The sequence below is a fragment of the Sturnira hondurensis genome, unplaced genomic scaffold (genome assembly GCF_014824575.4).
Source record: "Sturnira hondurensis isolate 20B ecotype Veracruz unplaced genomic scaffold, ASM1482457v3 Scaffold0014430, whole genome shotgun sequence".
NCBI lineage: Eukaryota > Metazoa > Chordata > Mammalia > Chiroptera > Phyllostomidae > Sturnira > Sturnira hondurensis.
The window spans coordinates 1,284,850-1,300,961 of NW_028087061.1; the positions used below are offsets into that span (position 1 = coordinate 1,284,850).

General features: G+C 48.5%; 1 protein-coding gene across 2 annotated transcripts in view; it reads right to left on the reverse strand.

Moving 5' to 3' along the window:
* Positions 1 to 2,482: 2,482 nt before the first annotated feature.
* Positions 2,483 to 16,112, reverse strand: part of RNF8 (ring finger protein 8) — a 36,424-nt gene continuing 22,794 nt past the window's right edge. Inside the window, exons 5-8 of one of the 2 annotated variants that reach the window (XM_037063274.1) lie at positions 15,489 to 15,578; positions 13,563 to 13,670; positions 11,402 to 11,606; positions 2,854 to 2,962 (exon numbers count right to left, since the gene is read on the reverse strand). In XM_037063274.1, the coding sequence (XP_036919169.1) occupies positions 2,946 to 2,962; positions 11,402 to 11,606; positions 13,563 to 13,670; positions 15,489 to 15,578 (420 nt within the window). In that variant the 3' untranslated portion in view covers positions 2,854 to 2,945. Of the gene's footprint in view, positions 2,963 to 11,401; positions 11,607 to 13,562; positions 13,671 to 15,488; positions 15,579 to 16,112 lie in introns of both variants that reach the window. The other variant, XM_037063275.1, reaches the window with a different exon arrangement.

Below are 16,112 nucleotides of genomic sequence, written 5' to 3' on the forward strand. Positions count from 1 at the left end.
CACATCTGATAGTTGACTTGCCTGTATTTCATCTAACATTCTTTCTGAGGCTTCCTCCTTTTCTTTCATTTGGGGATTGTTTCTTTGTCTTCCCATTGTTTGTGATACTCTTCTTATTGTCCTCAGCTTCTTAAATTGATCTATTCTGGTTCCCTGGGTTTATGGTGTGAACTTCTGTGGTAGGATACCTGTGAAATTCAGTGGTGCAATCTCCTGCAGGTATCTTGGTGTTCTCCGCTTCCACCTACTCCTTTCTTTATTGTGCGTGTGTGATCGGTTGGAGGGGGAGGCAAAATGGTTTATGATAGCAGAAGATTATTTTATGTTATTTACAGTCACAGTCGGCAGAGAAGAAATAGACAATCTTTAGGCTGTGTATAGAGTTAACCATGTTCTTCGACCCAGCTTGCCACTTTTAGGAAAGGATGGACATAAGTTAAGTCTCTTGTTGGGAAGGAGGGGCTTGTGAGTTGTATCTAGAAAGTAGTGTGGTTGCGGGTGGTCAGATTTGAGGTAAGGTGAGAGTACAGGTTAGTAACTGGGTGTAGCGTGTGAGTAAATAGAGTAATAGAATTCAGGCACCTGTAAGGTGGTCTAAGGTCCGAGAGATGTGTTATGAAGTATTGCTTTTGTATAGAAGAGCTCTTATTTACAATAATATTAGAGCAACACTCACATGATAGACTCTATGTGATCTGTCTAAATGGGGGTTATAGAGCTTAGGTAGTATGGCAAAGGAAAGCAAGTGAAATATAGAAAATCAGCAATACACTATGGAGGAAAGAGCAGTGGGAACCTGCCAGGTAGTACAATATAACCAGCCAGGACTAAGAAACCTGTACAGAAAGAGGAGGGATACAAAGATATTCTTAAAATAAAAAAGGAAGTAAGAATAATGCAAAAAACAATAATACACCTAAAAGAAAACTAAGCAATACACCAACAAACAAACAATCCAACACACACACACACATACACACATACACACACACACAAAAGTCAGAAAAGAGGAATAAGCAGAAAGTTTGGGAAGAACGGAAGGACTAAAGCTGGACAAAAAGAAAAAGAAATGAGGGACAGAGTATTGAAAGACAGAGCAACAATACAGTTTAAAAGATTTAAGATTACTTAGAAAAGAAGTTGAGAGAGGGAAAAAAAGGGGGAAGGGGAACCTCCCCCCCACACATTTAAAAAAAAAAGGCAGCACCCTTCCTTTGTCAGTTTCAAACTGTCCAAACCGGTTTTTCTGGTTGCGGTGTCTCTGAGGGCAGGTATGCGGGCGCGCTCGAGCAGGGTGCCTGATTGGGATGCGGGCACCCACACCCCTGGGAGGCTGCCTGTTTCCTTCGGTATCCCGCACCATCCTTCTCAGTCCCGTGGCGGGACCCAGGTGTTCCCACCCCTCCCCTGGATGGCTGCTGGGTGGTTGGGCCGCAAGCTGCTGTCGCAGAGCACCTCAGTTCACTTTCCAATAGAGACTTCTCCACAAAGCCTGCCTCTCAGCCCAGCTGAATCCCAAAAGATCGGCAAGGACAGTGTCCTTCTTAAATCCCCAGGGCTGGTGGGCTGGTGGGCTGGTGGGCTGGCGACCACAGAGTCTGCAGTTGCCACCCTTTACGTTAACTTAAGCCCCCAGGACTCTGCCCGGTATTAACTTGTCTGCCTGGACGGGGAGGGGGCAGTCAGTTCTCTTCCATGGAGTCTGTTGCTGGCCCACCGGGTGCCAGGCCTCTGGAGTTCCCTCTGTCACAGGCGCCCTGGCACCCTGGCCCTAGATTCAGACGGGGCTTCTGTTTCCCACTGATGGTGCCAGCCCGATTGCGCACCAATTCTCATCGGTACTCATGCTCCACCGGAGGTCGCCCGCCTTGGGCGCGCCCAGGCGCAGCCCACAGCCTAGGAGGCCTGGGGCGCAGCCACTTTTGTCCTCACTCGCCTTCTGGAGTCCTCGCTGACCCGCAGGTGTCTGGTTCCTCTGTCACACTCCCTGGTCTCTTATTTTCATAAATGTTGGGGAATTGTTGGTTGATTAAGGTGTTCTTCGGTAGATCCGCCCAGATTTTCTACCAGATGCACGGGAGCTGGGTTCCCTCCGTGCTACTCTGTCGCCATCTTCCCCTGAGTTCCTTATAACTTTTTTTAAAAAGCACACACACAAAATTATTTCCCGTTTTCCGACATTGGGTAAAACAGACCTGGAAACTACTTCCACATCCCAGCTGAAGAAGGGAATTCACTCATCCTGAAACCAGGTAAGCAGTGACCCACCTTCAGGATGGAAAGGAAATGCAATGGTCGGGGGCTTAACAGAGCCCATCTGCCATAGCTATGACCTTGGGCTTGGCTTCCAAGGCTGACATTCACTTGAGTCTATCATCTGATACAGTCACTTTCTTGGTTGCAATTTATGAGCTGCCAGTGTTTACTTGTGAGACTGTCTGGGGGCTGGAAGTGAAGGAGGACAAATACACCAGAGCCCAGCTGAGCAACTATTAAATTTTGCATTTTATTTCAAGTAAATGACATCTTGTTTTCACAAAGAGGCATTCCATCCTCTCAAATAGAGGCTGCCTTAACTTTCAGGGGCAGCCACAGGGGTACATTCAAGCTGTCCAGGATAAATGTCCACAGAGGTGCTTCAGAGATACCCAACAACAACGAAAACAACAAGTTTAAAACACAAACAGAAATACATAACCACTCGACATGTAGTGAGTGAGGCAGAGTCTGTTACGTGCCTGACGCTGGGCGATGTGCACCATGCCCTTAGGACAACGGTGGTGGCCCAGGAGGCTCATGATAGAGAACTTCCGAACTCAGACTCTGTCCCAGGTGGCTCTTCACGCTCTGTCTCTGTGCAGCCCAAGGCCAGGGCGTGGAGACCCTCCGGGCCATCCAAGCTTCTGCCGCCTGGCGTTCTGTCAAAGGCCCTTGCAGCACCATCTTCACAACAATCTCTTGGCTTTGGAAAGAAAGAAGAGAGAAATGAAAGAGGAGCCTGTGTGTCCCTTCTCCGGCCTCCCCATGGCCACCCTCAGTCCCTTCCTCACGTGGCAGCCACAGCAAAGAAAAAACAGAGGTCAGATCATGTCACTCTGCTCAAAGCCTGCTCCTCACTTCTCCCAGAGTAGGATTCAAAGTCAAGGACCTTCCAAAGGCCTGGAAGGCCCCGCCCACCTGCCTCTGGCCCAGCCCTCTGACCTCACCCCTGCTCCTCCCCTGGCCACTCACTCTACTGCAGACACACTGGTGTCCCTGCTGTTCGCCCCACACCCCATGCACGCTCCCCTTTCTTATTCCCTCTGCATGGAACGCTGGTTCCCCAGATGCAGCATGGCCCCTCCCTGCGGACCTTTACTCCACCATTACCCTCTTGGTGACGCCTTTCTTGCCTACCCCATCCAACACTGCCGAAGCTCTCCCCATCACTCCTGACCCTTTCTTGCTCTATTTTTCTCTGTAGTACCAATCACATCTAACTTTAATTAGATTTTCACTTTTCTTCCTATTCCTTGCACCTAAGCATGACTGACGCAAAGCTGGTCCTCTACAGATATATGAAGGAAAGAGGAAATTGCATCCACAGTGACTGACAAGGAGAGGTGGGAGTTCTTCCAACATCCAGAGAGGAAGGGGGCGGAGGGGCTGTTTATTGGCCTCCAGTCTTTTCCAAAAGCTTCTGCTTCCTCAATCCTGGAGAAGCAGGAATCCTGGCTACACTAAGGACACAATAAAGCCACCAAGGAAATTGTTCCCTTCCCTGAGACTGAGGTCTGGAACACTTTGGTAGGACTGAAGGGTCACAGAAGTGACTTTTCTCCCACTTTTGGGAGGTGGCTGAGGTGGGACGCCTTGGGACAGGGCGTGAAGGTTGCATTGATGAGCTGGGAGAACCACACATGGCTGGCTCCCTTCCTCTCAGCTAAGGGCTTCACCTGACAGCTCACTGAAAAATTCAGAAATTGCAAGAATGAAATTTCCTTGACTCCCTTTAAGCAAATTTCCTTGCCCACCCTCCCACATTACTCTCTTTCCTCTAGGAAACAGGGGACGCACCCCCCTACTTTTAAAGACGTATTCCTCCATCCCTACTCTCTGCATTTGCGCCCCTCCCCTGCCTTCCTAGGAATTGTGCACTATCTACTATCTGGCTTCCCTGCACCTCCTACTCTACAGGCTCCTTCCAATCAGCAATCGAGCATGCTCAAATTTCTCCTGCCTTTAAAACAATGAGCCCTGGCCAGGTTGCTCAGTTGGTAAGAGCATCACCCTAATGTGCTAAGGTTGCAGACTTGACCCCTGGTCAGGGCACATACAAGAAAGCACCAATGAATGCGTAACTAAATTGAAAAACAAAAATCGATGTCTCATTCTCTTCCCTCTTTTCTCTCTCTCTCAAATCAAATAAATTTAAAAAATACTTAAACAAAATGAGAAACTGCTTTACCCTGACTTCCTCCTGCAATGACAGCCTTCTCTATTGCTGCTTCCCACAATCGTAGCCAAACTTCCTGAAGAACTAGCCTATTTTGACCCTTGTCTCCTCCTTCACCTCTTACTCATTCTCCGATTCACTGCAAACTGGCTGCCGACTCCACCCCCCACAGCTTGTCCTAGATAAAGCCATCAATGTCCTACACACCTGCTACATCCAAAGGGCAATTTTTCGTCCTTAGCAGCAGCATTTCCCACTGCCAACCCCTCTGTCCACAACCACTTGCAAATGTGCATTTACTGAAAACCTGCCAACCAGTCTTCTAGGCCCTGAGAATACTGCACTCGATAAGCTAAAACCCTCAAGTTTATAAATTGAGGGGCAAGAACACACAGTAACAAATACAATTTCATTCTCGTTAAGTATCTGAAAGCAATAAATAGGGAGGTGTCTAGAATGTAATAAAGGGCCACGGCAGACAAGGGTGTGGTCAGGAGGGCTCAAAGCACACCAATCTGATGTCCTCTGTCACCTGTCCACACTTCCCTCTTTCTCTCTCTCCTCGGCCACTCCCTCAGTCCACCCTGAATACTCCCCTTCCACTACCCGCCCCTTTGATGTCTCTGTTTCTCCAGGACACAGACTTGACCTTGGCTCTCACTACCCCAGAGAGGATCCCCATATCTAGTATTTCCTGTGTTTCAGGTCCACATATTTAAAGGTCCTCAGGTGCTCTCAACTTACTTTAGTCTAAACAACTTTAGTCCAAAACCAAACTTATCTCCCTGACAACCTGCTCCACATTCAGTGAATGCACTAGCACCCACCCAGCTGCCTGACAGAAATTGGGAGTGATCCGCAGCTCTGTGCTCCCTCGCTCCTCCAGGCAAACCGGCTCTGCACACTTGTACTCTACCCTCCAAACCCCTGCTCACGCCCACCCACTCTCCACCCCTTTTGATTTTTCTCTAACCCAGGCGTTACCCCTGACTAGGGCTGCTACCTCTATTCTGGTTCCCATCACCACCTACCTGCACTGCAGCCCCACTGACCTAACCCAGAAAAATCTAAAGATCAGTAGGCACATCTCTGTTTAAGACCTTGTATAGTTTTCCCACTGCCCCCAGTCTAACCCTTTCAGGGTCTGGAAGACACCACGATCCACGCCTGCTTGCTTCCCAGCCTCACTGCCCAACACGTTCCCTGGCACCTACAACCCCGTCACTCTGTACTTTTTTCAGCCCAAACCCCTCCTGCTTTCTTGCTTTTGGCCAGTCTACCTATGCACCCACCTCCTTTTCACTTCCCTTCACTTCGCTGCCTGCCGCTGACCTTTGCCATAGCACCTTTCACCTCCCACAGTGTGGCGTGTTCCCACACCCAGCCCAGGCCCTACACCCAGGCCCTTCGCCTGGACTGAAAATTCCACGAGGGCAGGGGTTGTGTGCGCCCCACCCACTTTTATTCCCCTGTACCCGGCACCAAGTGGATACTGAGAGAACGGAAAGGCCCAGGGGAAGGAAGCAAGGACTTCTTTCTTCAAGGTTGGTTCTGCTGTGTGTTTCATGGGCCAAGGGTAAAAGAGGTCCAAGCTCTCCAGCGTGGGAAAGCAGAAAGCAGCTCAAGCAGAAACCCTAACCAGGAACAGGAGCGTGTCCAGTCCTATTGGGTTTAAGAACCATCGTAACACGCTCTTGGACAAGATATATATCCAGTCAATGCATAGAAGCCTCAATGGTGAAGTGCCTAACTCTATGGGGAGGGCAAAAAAGAGAAAAAAGATTTCTGTGACTAATTCATGGAAATCTAGAACACCAACTTGTTTGAGCTTGCTCCCAAAATGCCCAGTGTACATCTAGTGCTAAGGGCAGGAACTGAGACACTCTCAAGGCAAAGCCACTTTGGTTAGCGACACTATCCTATACTCACCCAAGTGGTCTTCCACAGCGAGAAGTTTCTGGACGCACCATATTTCGCTGTGCATAATACGCACCCACATGCTGGGGTAACTCCATTTTATCATTACCAAAAACAAAAACAAAAAAGCCAGGAGAAACTTCTGTGGAAAACAGCAACAAGGGGTCTGAAGTTCTGAAGGCCCTCTGCTGGACCCCCGTTGACCAGCTGCTCCTGCTCACCTCCGCTGCAGCTCCAGCGTGTGCTCCCCCTACCCCGCCCCCCGGCCTTCTCTCCAGCTGGCAGGGCACACCTGGACAAGTACTGGTCTTGCCCTTAGTACGTCGGTGTGGTGGGCTTAGCGCTCACCAGAGTTCTGGACTCCACGCACAGGTAAGCAAAGGTCACCCCTGGGCCTCTCACTGGCATGGATGGCATGGCCCCGTCAAACCCAGCCCTGCGTGCATTCAGGGTGCACCAAAGGGTCTTTACTGTAGGAAGGCCAGTCTCCTAAGCTGCAAAAGCCTGCCTAGTGCTGCGATGTGGTGGCAGCTTTTGGCGAAGGGGAGAAGACACCCCACCACAGAGCAATAGTCAGAACAGGACCATTCGGAAACGTCGAGGGCTAGAGAGTCAACAAGAAATATGTGACCCACAGATATGGACAAAGGTGTGGAACTGTTTGAGGCAGTGGTGGGGGCGTTGGGTGGAGGGTAACATAGGGGGAAAAGTGGGACAACTGTAATAGCATAAACAATATTTTAAACAATATTTTTAAACGTTAAAAAAATTAAAAATCTAAAAAGCAAAAAAAAAAAAAATAGAGAAAGAAATTCAAGGTTCCAGGACTTCCTGGGTGGTTCCTCCAGGAGTTCCGATTAGTATCTCGGAGGCCAGCGTCGAAGACCACAGTCCCTGCCCCGCTGGGTGAGCAGTTCCTGTGCCACCCTTGTGGCTCCCACCTGTGCCTTCTGTGGTGCCAGTCAGGGCGGCGAGGGAGACACCATTTAAGGGACAAGGAAAGGAAGAAAAATAGGAGGTAAAAGAAGAGAAGGAAAGGAAAAAGGGGGCAAAACCAGAGGGTAGTTTTGGACTATTAAGAAAAAAGCTTCTATAGTAACAAGTCTGCTAGTTTTCTAGCCCATGATAATTTTGCGAAGGGTAAATTTTTAAAAGCCAGAATTTGTAAGAAGTACGGTGTTGTACACTGTGTGCACTCATGACGACTCCCCACCCCCTGCTACCCTTGCTGAGAGCTGTCATCCCTTAGACAAACACTGTCCTATGCCAGGCTGACTGCATGCACGCGACCCTCTTGATTCCTTCGGGGATTAAAAGTGCTGCCAACAGTATTCTCTCTGGACGAGCTGGACCTGCCGGCACCGTCACTGCTGCTACTCCCCACATGCTCCTGTCCTCAGCTGTCTTTCAGCAAGGGACGATGGCACCACCAGGGGCGGGCTTCCAGGTGGGCAGATGCCCTCTCCAGAGACTGCCTGCTTCTCCTGTCCTGTGCCTGGATCGCACAGCCTGTAGCCTACGGGAAGTGGGCCAGAACCACAGGCTGTGTGCTCTGACCCGAGCCAATCTTCCTAGGGACCCCCGACCCCTGGAGGGGCGTGTCTCACAGATTCAGGGGAGCTGTGACTCGTGAACCTTGCTCCCACCTCAGCACACTGGAAGGCCCACACACTACCACCAGGAGCCCCGATTCACTAGCAGAGCATCGGGGGAGATGGGGAGTGCAGTCTGAAGAAGCCCATGGACTGGAAATCACTGCTATGAAGTACCAACAAGATTTTATTTCTAAGTCATTTGTTTCTTCTTTTCTGAGCACAACCCGAAGAAACTGCTAGGGAAAGCTAAAAGTGAGAATGTTAACACTCTTTACCCAACCACCATCTAATGAGAAGAGAACAAAAGGGGGAGGCGAAGCCGCTGACAGGCCTCCGCGGCACCTCACCAGCTCCGCAGGGAGAGCCTCCCCGGCGGATGGAGGTCTTCCCTTGGGAGAAATTGCACGTCAGGATCCCAGAGTTACAGTTACTCACCCGACAAGCACTTCTGGGGTGTTTCTCATCCGCCCCAGCTCCAGAGCACCCTTTCCTCCACACAGACAGGATCTGGCTTCCTAATATTCTCCTTCTCTCCTCTGTAATCTGCCCTCCCAGAGCTTACGAGGAATTATTATGCCTCCCACGGACCATGGAACTTGAAGACGCCACCACCAGCCAGGGAAGCCTCGCTAGGGCTGCTCCTGGTGGGACCAGAGCCATGTGGCCATGAACAGGCAGGCCTCCCTCTCGGACCACAACAGCCTAGCCACAGTGTCAGAACGACGACGACTACAGGCTTGCCAATCCTAGTTCCCAGATCCTAAGTTTGGTCCTTTAAAAATTCAGTGGGGATACATCGGGGATTAAATGGGCTTTCAATTGGCAAGGAAGCCTGGTCTTTGAACTGAGAGTTTTCTCTAAACCCCACACTGCAGATCAGTGAGGCTGCTGACGGCTCTGGCACATGCCTCCCTAGATTGGGCCACAGAACCTTCTGTCTGTCTCTAGAGAAAACCTAAAAGCTGCACTCACTGTGATAACTGCAGAAACTGAAACTGGTGCCAGAGTGGTCTAAGCCAAGCACTGTAACAGGCAGACTGATTTGGCCGGCTGTGCAGGCTCCTAGTATCTCGGAACAGGCGGAGGCACCCTCTCTCACCTTTGGAGAGGAAAAGGAGGTTGATATGGTTTCCCTTTCCAGCGCTGAATGAACTACCTACTGACCTTGGACTTGTGAGAAGAAACCTTGCCAATGTGCTGGGTGAAGAAAGTCCTTGGTGTCCCCACAACCACACAGTCCCAGCACACTGCTGCTCAAAGGCTGACCTTGGTCGTATCTGGGTTCCCAGGCCCCTGCTCCTCTCAGAGGGGAAAGAGGAGAGAAACGGAAGGCATTCATGACGCCTCCGCAGACACTCCCGAGCCTTGGCCGTCCTCGTGCTGCTGCAGCACCAGGCAGACGCTCCGAGTGGACCACGAGGGGCACTGCTAGGAACCAGTCACCGCTGCTCACACCTCTGTGCTTCGCTTGTGCCATTCCTCTGCGTGGAAAGCTTCCCCTTAGGGAAGCTTTGACTCACTTCAAAAGGCACCTCTTCCGGGAAGTGCCAGAGCATACCTCCACCTGCCCGGGCCAAAGTGAGTGTCCCCTTCTTGGCAGTTTCCTGACACCCTGCTGTGGAACTTGTCACACCACCTACTTCCCTGCCCGTCTCCTCCATGGACAGGGAGTGCTATGAGCGCTGAGACAGTGCCTTATCTACCATCTTGTCCTGGTCCGTAGTAGTGTCCCTATAAGGAGTGATGGGAGGTGGAGAGGAAGAGCAATGGGATTCTGCCAGAATCAAGTGGTTCTTGGGAGGTAAAAAGTCTCTGGGGCTTAAGACTTGTCCTAAAACCCAGCAGCACATAGCTGTGAAGAAGTGTAAAATACTTTGGTTCTAAAGAACCACCTGAGGGCCACCGCACCCTCCTACAGGTCAGGATGTCTCCCTTGAGTACGAACGGCTCAAGCACGCTCCCTGTTCAGCACCGCACCACCGGCTCAGTGACAGCCCTGCTGCCTCTGCTCTGGCTCACCAACTGAGGGCCGGTTCCAAACCACAGCCGCTCACAAATCAGCATCAGATTCCTGGACCTACTCAAAGTGGCTGCTGTCTGCTGAAGGGCTAGGAGAAAGGAAGCAGTGCACAGAAGATCCTACTGTTAGCAGTGTGGCTTTTAAGCCTTCAACTTCTCTGAAATGAGGGAAGGTACATCCAAAGATACATATCACCAACGGCCAGGTGCTGGGAAACACCTGTAAAGGCAGCAAGCCTCTGGTCCTTCCCTGGCAGGCCTTTACCTGCACCAGTGGCCATCACAGCACTTTGGGTCTGAAGCTTCTCAGCAGGTAACGCTATACCAGACTGTCGAAGGGGCTTAACGCGATAAGCAACTCTACCCTGCCTCTATGCACTCTCATCCCTGCCCAGTCACCAATCCTTCGTACCCACTGACTTGCTCCTGCTTTGCCCCAGGACACGTCCTTTTGCCACAAGGACATTCAAGTGTTAAGCAGAGGAGCTCTACCACCCTCAACACAGCAGGCTGCAGGTGCCACGAGAGCACTTGGTTAAATAAGCAGCTATTCCCGATGAAAGTATGTTTCCTCAGGGAAACTTACCCGCCCCCACACCCCAATCTCTATCCAAAACCCTTCCAACTGGGAAACCTGTGGGTAAATGTATTAGGGTCCCCAATGATAACACAGCAGGATTAAATTTATCTCTTTGGTTTAACATTATACCCAATTTGTGTAATTAAGCTGTAACTCTTATAGAGAGAACTTGTACATGCCTTTCCTTTAGGCCTTCAGTTGTGAATCTCTGACGTGTCTACATCCGGTTTATAACTGACTGTACTGTACACCCAACCCAAAAGGTCTGCAACACCTGGACAGCAACTAACCTGTCCTGAACAACAGCACCGCCTAGTCACCAGTGCCGCAAACCGTCCACGTGTTCCAATCACATCTTTCTCTCCACCCCTGTAACCGAGGCCCTTGCACTTAAGATGCCTTCTTTCCTGCTGCTCCAGCAACTTAGCTAATTCTACTTCAACCTTTCTCACACATTCACTGTCTTTTCATTTTATTTTATTTTAGAGAGGAGGAGGAAGGGGGAGGGGAAGGGGGAGAGAGAGGGAGGGGAAGGGGGAGAGAGCGATAGAGAGACTGACTGATTACTGTTCTACTTATTTATGCATTCACTGGTTGCTTCTTGTGTGTGCCCTGACCAGGGATCGAACCCACAACCTTGGCAGGTCAGGATGACACTCCAACTGTCTAAGTTACCCGGCCAGGGCTCACACATTCACTATTTATTACCTTTATCTTTTTTTACTTTCCCCCATTTCTTCCACTTCTTCTTTAGCTCAAGAATCTTTCATCTGACTCTTCCCCAACCAGAAAAATCTGCCCAAGTTTGTAAGTACTTCGTTGAGGGCACTCAGCATCTTGTTCTCATCCACTCACCTTTTCGTCTCTTAATTAAGTCAATTCGTCGTTCTTTTACTTCTGAACTCAGATTATCTACCATTTTACTAATGCAGTTGTCCAGAACCAGGGAGGGGGTTTTAGACTTGATGTCCTTCCGACAAATGGGGCATTCGACCTTCCGCTTCATCCATTCATTGATACAGAAGGCGCAGAAGCTGTGGGCACAGTTCAAGGTGACAGCCTGCAACAGGAATGTGAACACACACATCCGAACGTCACACTTACTTCCACAGGGTGGCTGTGATCTCAAAGCTAGACAAGGTCAAGTGGACATTTAACTACAATGACACTCAGAGAGCTTACAAAGGTACCAGCATCAGCCTTGGGGATGGGAAACTCTAAGCTTCAAGTTAGATGATTTATTATCTCTGAGTTCATACACACAGGCCCCAGGTAGGCTGATTTGTCTGTTCTATTCCGCCAACTCAGGCTACTGGCAACATAGGTTAGCCGCCTTGTAAACAAATACCTTTGGACACAGGTAGGACTAGTAAGTGCGCAAATGTTTGGTACAAATACCTCACTAACTCTTATGAAAAATAAGAGTTAGTGAGGTATTTGTATATCTTGTTAGTGGTGAATTAGAACCTCAGTTTTTATACACAAAGGGGAACACTCGTTGAAAACTCAGCACACAGAATGGTAAGAGGCATCATCTCTTTTTGGAAGAAACCAAAAAAGTAAAATAAGTCTAAAAGGCAACTAAAAAGGCTGGCAAAGAAAGAAAAGAAATGGAAAAAATGCAATGGGTTCACGGACTGCCTGAACCCCTGAGTAAATAAGCCTATGAGAAGAGAGAGAGAAATGTTATTTGAGGGGCTCTTCTGAGTAAACCAGAATTCTGCCAGCGTGCTTTTCATTCCCAAGGATATAAACCACTGTCTTCACTACTCTTGTGTATGTACACCCGCCAAGGTACAGAGTTTTCTGAGGCTCAAAAGTCTTCATTCCTGCTTTTAGGAGGGCAGTTGAAAATAACACAGAAATCATTTATTTCCCAAATGCCAAGGTGAGCCCAGAAAGTCAACTAGGAGACATTCTGTTTACTATAGGAGGTAAATTCTTATAAACAGGACTAAAAACCTGTCGGATTAAAATGGAACCTTCCTCCAACCCTTACTGTAAGAGGTGACCAGAAGGAACGGTCAGGTGGTGTGTGTACAGTAAACAAGCACAGCTCAGCCTGTCTGCCCGGTCTGTCTGGGCAGATGCTCCAGGCTGGCGACTCACCACCGGTTCCCAGCCCCTTGCCTTACCTTCCTCCAGTACAGTCTGCACGCCTTGGCAAAACAACACTTGATTCTCCTAAGCAGGGAATCAAGTGAATAGAAATTATGGGAGAAATGTATGACCTGAAGTCTAAGTAGATCCAGAGAAAAAAAAACAGGTCTGCTCAGGAGAGATTTTCAGAAGGCTAACAGACTCAACCTCCTAAAGACCACCAGAAAAAAGGAAGCCGTGTCAGTCTGCATTTTCCTTTGTGACGGAATCTGAAAAGCAATGTCATTTAACAACTTGAATTTAAACTTGTGGTATAAGATGAACTGGCCACAAATGGTAAGATTTTTGAAAAAGAAGAGTCCATGCAAAAATATGACAGGGTAACCGATAGTAACCTGGGAGAGAGGTTTCATTTTCACAAGGAGCCCGAGTCCTGGAAATGTGTCCCACTTGTGCGCTGCATTCCCGACGCCCCACATCAACGGCACTGAGCGCCCTGTTCAAAGGCTGCACCACACGCCCCTCAGCACCACGCCCACTCAGAGCAAGGAAAGAGCAGCTTTACTGAGAGGCTTTGCTCGGATACTTCAAAGATCTAATGCCATGTGGCCCCGTGTCCTCCCCCCAAAAAAGAGATAAAGGCTTTATTGCAGCTTAAAATATTAATTATATCAAGTAAATAAGAACAAATAAAATAAGAAAAAGAACAGTAATGTTAAAGAAGACTACACAAAAATATGTAAGAAGTGGACACCTCTAGGGGTTACTTTGTAGTCAAATAGCTAGAAGTTCCTGCAAGAAAAGCTCTTCAGGACGTTCCCCTACAGCAGATGCTGCCTGGGTAGCTGAGGCTCCATTCAGGGCGGGGAGAGCGCTGAGGCCCCTGTGAGCCACTGTTCCTGATGCCCGTAATTACCTCAATGAAGTACTCTGAGCAAATAATGCACTGGAGCTCATTCTCTAGCACGTCATTCATGTGGCTAAGAACCTCCTCTTTCTGCGCTTGTACCTTCTCCTTCTCTTCCTGCAAAGACACAAAACTCCTGCTGTCATTCGGGAGAACGGACAAGAATGTAAAACAGGACAGGGAGTAGGATTAATCCTTTGGAATAGAATTCAGAAGGAATCTAAATTAAAAATTCATCCTGGTAGAGCAACACAAGGAGTAAAGCACTTTCCCAAGGGGTGCTATTTCTCAGAACTGCTTTCGAATGTGGGGCACTGTCTTCCTTTCTTTCCTCTCTCTGCTTTTTCAGTATCTGTACTGCAATTTTTGTCTCCTTCCCAAAATTAACTAAATGGGAAAAACTGAAGGTAGCATACTAACCACACCAACCACCCAAGACCTTCTAGAATGAGACATTAAGTATCCCACAGTGAACTGCAGTTTAGAGGTGATATAAAATCATCCTCCAAACTGAGAACTCACTGGACAAGAGAGTCATAAAGAATAGTCCACAGAGGCAGGAAACTTGAATTGCTATATAAAGTCCGTGGTGCTCTTTGTAGCTGCCTCCTCTATAAAACAGCGACAATCCCCATGCTCCCTGGAGGCTGGAATGAATGGTGGCCTCTTGAAGTATCTCCAGGCCCCGAACTCTGTGCTTGCCACTCCCCACTCCTGCAGACGTCTGCAGCACAACCTCCCTGAGCTTCCCCCAAGGGACCAGACTGTGTGCAGACGGCCTTCTTAGGGACCATCTTAGGTATGCTCTTCTTGAAGCAGACATTTATTTAAGTTAGCACCTTATGCCCCCAAAAGAAAGTTATCAGGAACCCCCGAGGGAGAGAGAAAATGACATTCAGGATATACAGTTGATGTATTTTTCATCTTTTATTTTCTCTTCTAATCAGAGAACAGACTGTCAGACTGCTTATGGCAGTGAGTAAGGTCCGAACCCATTCTAACTGCAGTCAAGTTCTCTGAAAACTTATGAATTGCCAATTAAAAAAAAATATGGTGGTTTCTCGGAGGAAGGGAAAGAAGGTATCACGTGATTTTAACAGAATATAAGGACACTAAACCAATGGAAAGAGAGCCTCTCCTTTCTGTGCTCTGCTCCAGGTCAGTATGTGAGGAGGCCTGGGCAGAGAGGTGGGCAGACTGGGCATTAATTTCAGGTCAGAGGTTATAAACTGATGACCTGTGGACTGGCCAGCCTACAGACTTGTTTAGTTCGGCCCTTATGGTACTGAAAGGTCAAACAAAAAACTGAACTTGTTGCCAATATTTGAAAATTGGGATCCTTTATGTAAACATTTGGATTTCCATCTTGTGTGGAAAGTTCTGACACACTGGGCTTGCATTTCTGCATGGCCAACAACCGGTTACAGCAAAGCAGAGCTACCTCTAGGGGTGGAGGCTGGGGGCAAAGACCTTCCTCCTGTGCACCTCTGTCCTCACAGGACACTTTATTCAATTCCATTATCAGTCTGACCTCACTGGGCATTTGAGTTTATAACACAAATGCAAGAATACACTGATTTGATGTGGGGAAATAACTACCTAAAGGCATGAGGACACACTATTGTTTATTCTGACTACACCACTCCACAGCCCGCGTCAGTGGGATGCGCTGGGGGAGCATCTACCACAGACACTGGACTGGACTGCAGGATGAGTGCCTTCTCCCTGGCAGTCTGCTTCTGAATGAGGGAAGGAAACAGATGTTGTCTTCAGGCAGAGCCTTCTATAAGCCTGAGTAATTTTACAGATTATTTCCCCTGAGGCCGGGAATAGACGTGTTCTCTCTCTCCATTCACCATAGCAACCCTTCCACTGTTGAAAATGCTGAGTTGCATGTACTAACCAAATTCTAAACCTTCATCTTCTTGTTAGTACCTTGGTCTGCTCCAATTCTTTGTTCTTGGCTTGAAGGATGGCTTCAAAGTCCTTCTTGCTGCGATTTAGCTCTTCCATTAGAGCCCAGTGCTGCAGGAACATAGCAGATACACACTCAAGACGAGCTCCACTGCATCTTCCTTTTAAGCTGCACATGCCTGCTCCGTCCCTCCCTCTATTGGTGGCATTAGTTCAATGGATCTAGGGACCAGCAATTTAAAAAAAATGCCTCTGTCCCTTCAGGGCATCTCACTTACCTGATACCTTTTTTTTTTTTCAGGAAAGGGGACAAACTGGGAGGGAGGCCATCAAATCTATAATCCCACTGGAAATAACTCAACCTTCACAGCCATGTAAATTGACAGAAGAACTGCCGTCCTGAGGGTCTGATTCTGTAGGTTTCCCTTGGAGTCCAGGAATGTGTATTTTTTTAAAAAGCTGTCCAAGTGATTCCAAAATCCAATGCTCAAGAACTAGTAACTCTGAGGCTACCCAGCACTAGGATGGCTTTTAAGAAATAACCAGGGAGAAATGGGATTCAGGGAAACCAGATGATCATTTTCATTGAAATAAGAGAGACCTTTAACCTATTCATTCTACAAATCACACACTGCACCCTCACAA